This window comes from Mastomys coucha, unplaced genomic scaffold, assembly GCF_008632895.1.
Source record: "Mastomys coucha isolate ucsf_1 unplaced genomic scaffold, UCSF_Mcou_1 pScaffold12, whole genome shotgun sequence".
Lineage (NCBI taxonomy): Eukaryota > Metazoa > Chordata > Mammalia > Rodentia > Muridae > Mastomys > Mastomys coucha.
The window spans coordinates 36244842-36253792 of record NW_022196894.1 but is presented as its reverse complement, the minus strand read 5'-3'; the positions used below and the strand labels follow the sequence as shown (position 1 = coordinate 36253792).

General features: G+C 42.7%; 1 protein-coding gene across 1 annotated transcript in view; it reads left to right on the top strand.

The window, feature by feature from the left end:
* Positions 1–8951, top strand: part of Maats1 (MYCBP associated and testis expressed 1) — a 42732-nt gene that overhangs the window by 14802 nt on the left and 18979 nt on the right. The window contains exons 8-10 of the mRNA XM_031363855.1: positions 211–368; positions 2725–2907; positions 4033–4175. Coding sequence (XP_031219715.1) covers positions 211–368; positions 2725–2907; positions 4033–4175 — 484 coding nt within the window. The remainder of the gene's footprint in view (positions 1–210; positions 369–2724; positions 2908–4032; positions 4176–8951) is intronic.

Here is an 8951-nt window from a genome sequence, read left to right as displayed (position 1 = left end):
CCCCCCCCCCCCCCCCCCACTGTATAGCGATCTACCGCTGGAGTTCATATCCGCTCCTCGGTTTCAACTTGCTTGTTGCGTTTTTTGCCACAGTGGTCTTTATAAAGCACATGAATATGATGCTCACAGGAAGGGCCTGCGCTGGCTCTCAAATAGAACTCCCAGTCTGAGAGACTAATACTCTGTAATCTACCCCCCCGCCCCCCCAAGACTGCAGGAACTGCGCCTGGAGGTTTTGAAACAATTGCTGAAGAGGCGTGAGGAGAACCAGAATGAGCTGGACATGAAGCACCTGAATGACCAGTGGTGTAGACTGCAGGAAAAGAAGGAGGCCAAAATGGTGCAGATCCATCACAAACATGTAGCAAGTAATATGTGGCGTGAACGGGCCAGGGAGGGGACCGGGCTTTGGGGCTTTGACCAAGCCTGGCTAAACTCGGATGAAATTCTTTGGTCCTGGTGTATTGAATAGGAAAGGGAGAAGAGTTCTGTTTGAAAGGTGGACACTGGGGGAAAATTGCTAAGAAAGTCAAGTGACCATGTTCTAACAGATAGTCAAGTTACTACTATATGAGTGTTGGTATTAGACCCCTTACATTCATAACCCAAGTCCCTGTTTAAAAAGCCCATTGATTAATTTTGTTTTTAATTCCTGCCCCCAAAGATGACATTTTACTCATTTTTCCTAATTGTTTCTCTCCAAGAAAATTTTAATGCCACAGATATATTTATGTTTATATATCTTATTGTTAAATATTCTCATTTTATTCATAAAGATGAGAAATATTCACTTTACTACTCATTCAGGGAAGGATAAGAATATATATATTAGAGGCTGAGGCCATGGCCCAGTGACTGAACACACATGCTGTCCAAATACAAAGATCTGAATTCAGATCCCCAGCGCACCACCCAGATGTGGCCATGTCTATCACCCCAGGACATTGTAGGAAGGGGAGAGGATTACTGGGGCTGGCTGGTCAGCCAGTGTATCTGAGACAACAAGTTCCGAGTTCACTGAGAGAGCCTGTTTAAGGGCTTAAAGTAAAGAGTGATAGAACAGGACACACAGTGTTGTCGTCTGACCTCTGCATGTGCTAGCACTGGGACACACCCTTTGACACATGTGCATTCACCACACACACACACACACACACACACACACACACACAAGAACTAAATTAAAATTCCAAGTTAAAATTTTTATGAAATTTTTCATAAAATTTTATGAAAAACTTAAATTATTAGCAAGCATTTAACTTAATTTTGTAGTTTTTCTTATTGAAAAACGTTTTTAAAATTACCTATAAAAATTGTATTATGGGGCCATTGCGATTGTTCATTGGGTAAATGCATTTAATTCCTGGGATCTACTCAGTGCAAGGAGAGAACCAATTCCTGAAAGTTGTCCTCAACATTCATACATGTGCCATGGCACCTGGTAGCCCCTGTCCCCCCTCCACGCAAGATGCACATGCGTGCATACACATGCAGTATGCACACACACATTCACTTAAAATAGAATGTAATTAATTTTTAACATTGTATGACCTTTTATGAGTGCTGAGCCTGGTAAGTTGTCACACCCCAGTGGAAGGCCACATACCCAAGACTATATGGATAACACAAATGGGGCATTTTGGGTAAAAAACAAACAAGCAAAAAGAGGACACTCAGTTGGGTGGGTAGGAAAATGGATTGAAGCGTGGTGAATATAATCAAACCATGCTATACTAAATTCTCAAAGATCTAATTAAAAAAAAGGGGGGGACTTAAAAACCAGCTCTGAAAGCTTTCCAGTTGCCTCAAATTCATGAAAAAAAAAAAGATTATATTACCAATGTGCTCAAATTAGCAGTTGATATATACTCTTAACAACTCAATCACATTTAAAAAAAAAAAAATCGCCGGGCGGTGGTGGCGCACGCCTTTAATCCCAGCACTTGGGAGGCAGAGGCAGGTGGATTTCTGAGTTCGAGGCCAGCCTGGTCTACAGAGTGAGTTCCAGGAGAGCCAGGGCTACACAGAGAAACCCTGTCTCAAAAAACCAAAAAAAAAAAAAAAAAAAAAAAAAAAAAAAAAAAAAAAAAAAAAAAATCATTAAAATTTTTTTCAGAAAAAGTAAAATCAATTAAAAAACTAAAGCCTTACTTAAAATTCTTGTTAGTGAACTCAGCCTTTATTTATTTATTTATTTATTTATTTATTTATTTATTTGATCTAACTAGCTTGCTGTTGGCTATGTATTTAGATATCGCTGACATTTTTTTTTCTCTTCGGTATACAACATAGGAAGTGGTGGATTTGACTAGCTTTTATAGATAAATGGCCAAATGCAAACTATTTACTAAATCCTAACCCTCAGAGTCACACACAAAGACCTGCAGGTGAACTGTGAACAAGGGGTGCAAGGCTGCTCGCAGCAGCTCGCGGTACGACTCCTCACTCTTGTGACGGGATTTCACGCCCGTGCGATTGCGCATGCGCGCATGCGTGCCTCGCTCACACCAGTCTGCCCTGTGTGGTGACTCAGCTTCTGCCACCCTTGCCCCGTGTCATAGCTACCTGGATGGAAGAGCTGTTTCTAGTGCTGCCCTCTAGCTGTGGTGGGCCATCAATATGTTCACTCCACTCACAATATTCCTGCATTCATAGTCAACGCATTCTGCATTTGTAATTCAGAGCAGAATGGGGAGAGAGCCATAACAGAGCTTTTTATTTCAGACATCAGAAAACTGGTGGGAAAAGCGAAAAACATAGAAGGGAAGCTGCAGCGGAGAGACATCATCAAGGAGTACTCCGACTTTGCATCTCAAGTCTACGGACCTCTGTCTCGCCTGGGCCGTTTCCCAGACAACAACTCAGAGGACTTTGTTGTCAGAAACCACTATCTCAACACCTATGAAGGTAAACAAACAAACATACAAACAAAAACAAACAAACAAAAACAAATCTATACTTGTTAGAAGTTTAGTAGAAGACAACTTGATTTAGTACATTGAAAAAGCATCGATGATTATGTTTCCTACCTTGTTAGTACAGGACAGGTTCATACAAAGTAATAAAAACTCAGACTCAAAGAAAAGAAACACCTGTAATTTAACAGAGAATAAGTTCAGCTAGCTACTAAATATGTATGTAAACATGGTAACGAGGTGTAGTAGCAAATGTCTATAGCTTCAAATCTTCCAAGCTGGAGGCAGGCAGATCGCCAGAGTCTAGAAGTTGGGGGCTACCCCAAAACAAACTCCAGCGATCAAGTTGTGAAATAAATTTTTATTTAAAAACAAAAATCTATGCTGGAGAGATGGCTCAGTGGTTAAGAGCACTGACTGCTCTTCCAAAAGTCCTGAGTTCAATTCCCAGCAACCATGTGGTGGCTCACAACCATCTGTAATGGGATCCGATGACCTCTTCTGGTATGTCCAAAGACATCAATGGTGTATATATATACATAAAATAAATCTTTTAAATATATAAAAAACAAAAATCTTTACACCAGGTTTACAAAATAAACAAGACATTTTTAATGAAATCACAGACATTTAAAACCTAGAAGGCAGAGTTACCAGGTGGCCAATTCATGGAGAGACCTGTGCCTCCTATGAAGCCCAAGAGACTAGTTTATGTTTTTTTTAAAAGTTCAGCTCACAAGCCGAAGCATCATCTGGCCAAGCTCATGAGTTAGTGGTTAAACTCGAACCTAGAGCCCAAGCTGACATCTCTAGATCAAAATATCATGAATTGGTGGACACCCACTTCAAAATTGGGGGCGCCACCCATCACAAGGCTGTGAACTTGCTGCCGGCTACTGGCTATACCACCTGTAGGGCACATTGCTATTTCAGAATAATTTCTCGCTGTGTCACCCAGGTCACTGAGAACAGACGCTAACCCCACCCGACTAACACTTCAGAAACATTTACCTTCTTAAGATCCGGCAGCTTCCACCAGCTCACAGACCCAACGGTGCACTCTCAACACGTTAAATGTTAAGCACTGGACACTAAAAACTCGCTCTTCCTCCCGTAGGAATAGTGGAACTTGAATCGTGCCTCCCCGATTTTGTGACACAGCCAAGGATCAAAGCTCCAAAGCCCAAAATCATTACCACCAGGGCCGGCTTTCTGAAGAGGACGGCCAGGACGGACTACGAGCTGGCAGAGGTTCACAAGGTATAGTCAGGCTCTGAAGACTCGAAGCTTCCATTCCAGCTTCTACCAAGGAGTGCTACACCCCGAACCGCAAGTCATCAAGGGCAGCAGCGACTGTGTACCTGAAACACAACCTACATTCTTTCCCCTTTCCAGGCCTTCCCTCTTGGAGCTCCTCCACGCTGTCCAGAACTCATGTGTTCTCTGCCTTCCTTCCAAACTACCAGCCGACCTTCCTAGAGGTCACCCCTCCCTACGCAGCAGTTACTACTTTCTGAAAGGGCTTCCTCCTCTGGCTCTGCATAGTGTAAAACCTGAAACTATGGCGTTCAGCAGCGTCTACTACTGGGAATTACTTGGCGTGACGAGTTTTAAAACAGGCTCCTTTTTCTTGGAGGGCACCAAGAGGAAGAGGCCACATGGCTTTTCATCTACTTTAAAAGATAAGCAAGAAAGTTGGATGCCCACCAGATGTCGGCATCAGAATCCCACATTGTTAAAATGTGCCGCTAGGCTCTCTGCACCCAGAGTGCCTGTTCAGTAGGTCTGGGTGAAGCCCAGATGCGGAGCAGAAGCAGAGATGTGGGGCAGTGTTCACAAGTCTCCCGGTGATACTGTTGCTGTAGGCCTGGGAGCCGCACTTTGGAACCCCCTGGTTTATGACATCCTCCTGTCCCCACAGATATTTGCTTGCCCCCGTAATATCTGTAACACATAAGAACTTATGGGAACCCCAACTCCACATGAAAAACGTAGGACTTCAGGGCTCCCCGGGGAGATGGCTCAGTCTGTAAAGCACTTGCTGAGCAAGCATGAGGACCTAAGGTCAACCCCCCAGCACCCAGGTAAGAAAGCTGGATGTGGTGGAGCATATATCTCAGCACTGGGGAGACAGATGTAGCATCCCTGGGCTTACTGGCCAATCAGCTCCAGGTCTCAGTGAGACCTTATAAAAAAAACCAAGGTGGCTGTGTCCAGAGGAACCACATCTAGGTTTGGCCTCTGGTTTACACACACACCCATACACATCCTAGCATATGCACAAACCTACACTTAAGCACGTGTAAACAGGTGAACCCAGACACATGCACTTCGAAAGCCTTAGGACCTTGATAGCCACCACGTGTATCTTTGGTCCCCTACTCAGTCTCCACTTACGTCCGCCTCTCCTTCAATGCTGTGCTTAGCGGTCCCATTTCCTGTAAGATTTTTTTTTCCTGTACTTTGTATTGTATTACAGAAACTTACTTTCGCTCCCGATCTGCTAAAGCTTTGGACCATGTGCTCATGTTACCTTCTCCAGTTCTCAGCTGTGTTTTTCAGAGCAAATGTCTTGTGAATATCAACCTCCCCTGCATCGGCATATGACCTTTCAGTGGTCAAGATGCATCGTCCACTCTAAGTCATTGTCAGATCTAGTTTACTAACGTTTCGCTTCTCTGCTCACGGGTGAGATAATAGAGCTCATGGCTCCCTGCTTTCTCTTCTAATTGTCCCACATGCGGGATTGATAGCAGACTTGGGCAGTTTCCTGAAGCATCCCTTCTTCCTTCTCTGAGAAGAATTTAAACAAGACGGAGATGATCTGTCCCTCTGGTGTGGAAAGATGTACAGAGCTATCTAGGACTGGTATCTTCATGGGAAACAGTTTATCCTCACTTCAATTTCTTTACAGCGTAGAGAGCTACTTTGCGTTCATCTTGGTAAATTAATATCATTTAGAATCTCATTTCTGTTCAGTTTTTTGACACAATCACCAATTGTATTTTTTCATATTTGTTTTATATATAATCATGTCCATTTTTCTCCTTTGTAATATTATCTTGACTCTTTTCCTTAGCATCTTTTACTGGAGGGTTGCTCATTTTCTTGGAACTGTTCTTCCAAACAATGAATTCTCAGGTTTAGATATATATCCACACTACTTTATTCTCTTGTATTTATTCTATATCTCTTTTGCTTTGAATTGTTCCGTGATTATTTTTCTAAGCTTGGAAAATTGGATGTGTAGATTATCAATTTCAAACATTCATCAACTTTATATAAGTATTTTAAACTAAACATTTCCTTCAAAAACGCTGATTTTTGCTGTCTTACTTGTTTTGATATGTGATGTTTGCCATTCTTAATTCTAATATCTAAAAGTGGCTTTGAACCTGTATTTACTGCATTATAAAATTTCCAAATACATAGGAACTTTAACTCAATTTCTGGTTAGCTTCTAGCTTAAGGGCTCCATGGTGAGAGACCAGAGTTACTTGGATGGACACCAACCCTTTGAGGTTGGTGAGGCTTTGGGTTGGAGACAGAGTCGGGCACACCATACCCAGCATGTTCAAGGCCCTGCTTTAATTCCTCAGCTGCATTGAGGGGCTGATGCAGAGAGCAAGGAGGGAAGGAAGAGGAGGAGAGAGCCCAGGGTTTGGTTATACTTATTAATTAATAAAAGCCTACCTTCAGATTACATACATTTTATACTATGCCTCTCCAATGTGGGGACAGATTGTTTTCCAGCCCCCATCCATCCCTGAGACATCCCCGTCATTCAGCTCCCTAACATACGTGCTAAAAACAAGCCATACATTTTTACTCTCTCTGCCCTCCCCACCCCGTTTGTTTTGATTTCTTTGAGATGGGTGCCATTTGGCCCGTGTAGGCCTTGAATAATGGTGTGGCTGAGGAAGACCACAGGGAACTCATCCTCCTGCCTCCACTTCCTGCATTTACAAGTGTGTCCCAGCATGCTTGGCCCATTTTTATTTTTATTGCTTTAACATTTCTTTGGATCAATGAAAAAGAAAAAGGAAATAAAACAACAACAAAACAACAATCCCCCCTCCCCCCAAAATAAAACAAAACCCAGGGGCAAGTAGATGGCTCAGCAGATAAAGGTGCTTGTCCATGAATCCCAGCAATTGTTCAATCCTCAGAAAGGCTGAGGGAGAGAAGTGACTCCACAAAATAGTCGTCTGACCTCCACAAGTGTCCCATGGCAAAGGGGACACACACACACACACACACACACACACAATGACAATGAATATTTAAAAAATTAAGACCAAAATATTTTATTTTACCTTTGTTTGTTCTGTCTCTGCTGCTCTCCGTCTTTACAGGTATGTATGCCTCTGACCACCCTTGTTTTTCTTCTGCCTTAAGAATTTGATCCTTTTCAGCACGGTCTGCAGGCAGTGAGCTCCAGGCTTTGTTTGTGTCCAGTCTTCCACCTTTGCTTTCAGTTGGGGCAAGGAGGTAAAAGTTCACATACAATAAAACCAGCCCTTTAAAGCATACAGTCTGATGGCTGTTAGCGTGTCCACAGGCTTGTGTCTTTGCTCACTGTCTAATTCTGTCACACATACCCCGAAACCCCATCCCTCCTCTCCTCTCTCTCTCTCTCTCTCTCTCTCTCTCTCTCTCTCTCCTTCTCTCATATCCCCTGCCAATCTCTGCTCTACTTTCTATCTATGGAGTTCTTTGTTCTGAACAAACAGTGCTGCATAAAAGGAACCATACAATAAATAACATCTCCTGACGAGCTTCACCCATCCAGCACAGTGTTCCTGACGTCCACTCATATTCTAGCACAGCTCCAGGTCTTCGTTCTTTTTTATGACTACATAATATTCCATTGTGTGGATAGACCACATTCTACTTAGTCCCTCCTAAGCTGATCAGCACTTCAGTTATCTCTACTGTTAGTGCTATGGCCTTCTGTGTTCTAGTCTTGGAGATGCGTGGTTGTGGTCCTTCTGGATGTGTCTTTAGGAGTAGGAAGCTAGCCCATACAACAGTTGTTTTAGGTTTCTATGAACTGCCAAGTTGTTGCCAAAGTGGCCACACTATTTCTGTCTCAGTGGCAGGGTGTGTGGGTTCCAGTTTCGCACATCCTTTTGTCTCCTATGGTCTCTTCTCTTCTAGCCATTTCAGCATAAGTGAGTTGGTGTCCTCATGTGGTTTTGATTTGCATTTCCCTAATGATTGCTAACATTAAGGATCTTTCACATTACCTGTTGGTAGCTTGTATATTTTTAAAGACATGTCTATTTAAATATATTGTCCTTTTTAAAAAACAGTGGTCCTTTTGTTACTGAATTTAAAGAATATTCTAGAGAGTAGAACCTTATCACTTTCAGACTGTCCCCCATTCTGTGGGTTGTTTTCTAACTTTCTGGACACTATCCTCAAAGCACAAAGGTTATTTATTTTAGTCTTCTCTTTAAAAGTATTTCTCTTTGTGTGCGGGTGTGCATGTGCACGCACTAGATCCCCTGGAGCTGGAGTCACAGGTGGTTGTAAGCTGCTGAATGTAGGTAGGTGCTGGGGACCAAACTCTGGTCCTCTTGAGGGAACAGCACATAGTCTTAACCTTCATCTGTGTCTCCAGCCTGAATCTTGTCACCCTGTACAGAACTCCACTCTGGGCATTTTTCTCTCCCAACACTTCAACATCTTATTAATTATAATTTCTGACTGGAAATCTGTTGTCCTCATTGTTTCTGTGTAGGAAAGGTGATGTTTCCCATGGCCTCTAGTATCTTTCAAAATATTCTCTGTTTAGGGCTTTCTTTGATTTAAGGAGTATGTATTTACACTTTTGTCTTTACTTGAGGTATTTATCTTGTTTGCTGTGCTACAAGTTTCCTAGATACTTAATAGTGTTTTTAGAATGATTTTGGAAAGTTTCAGCCATTACTGTTTGCAGTATTTCTTCTGTTCTCCCCTCCTTTCTCTCCTTCTTTCCCTCCCCTCCTTTCCCCCTCCCATCCTCTGCCCCTCCCCTCCCCTCCCTTCTCC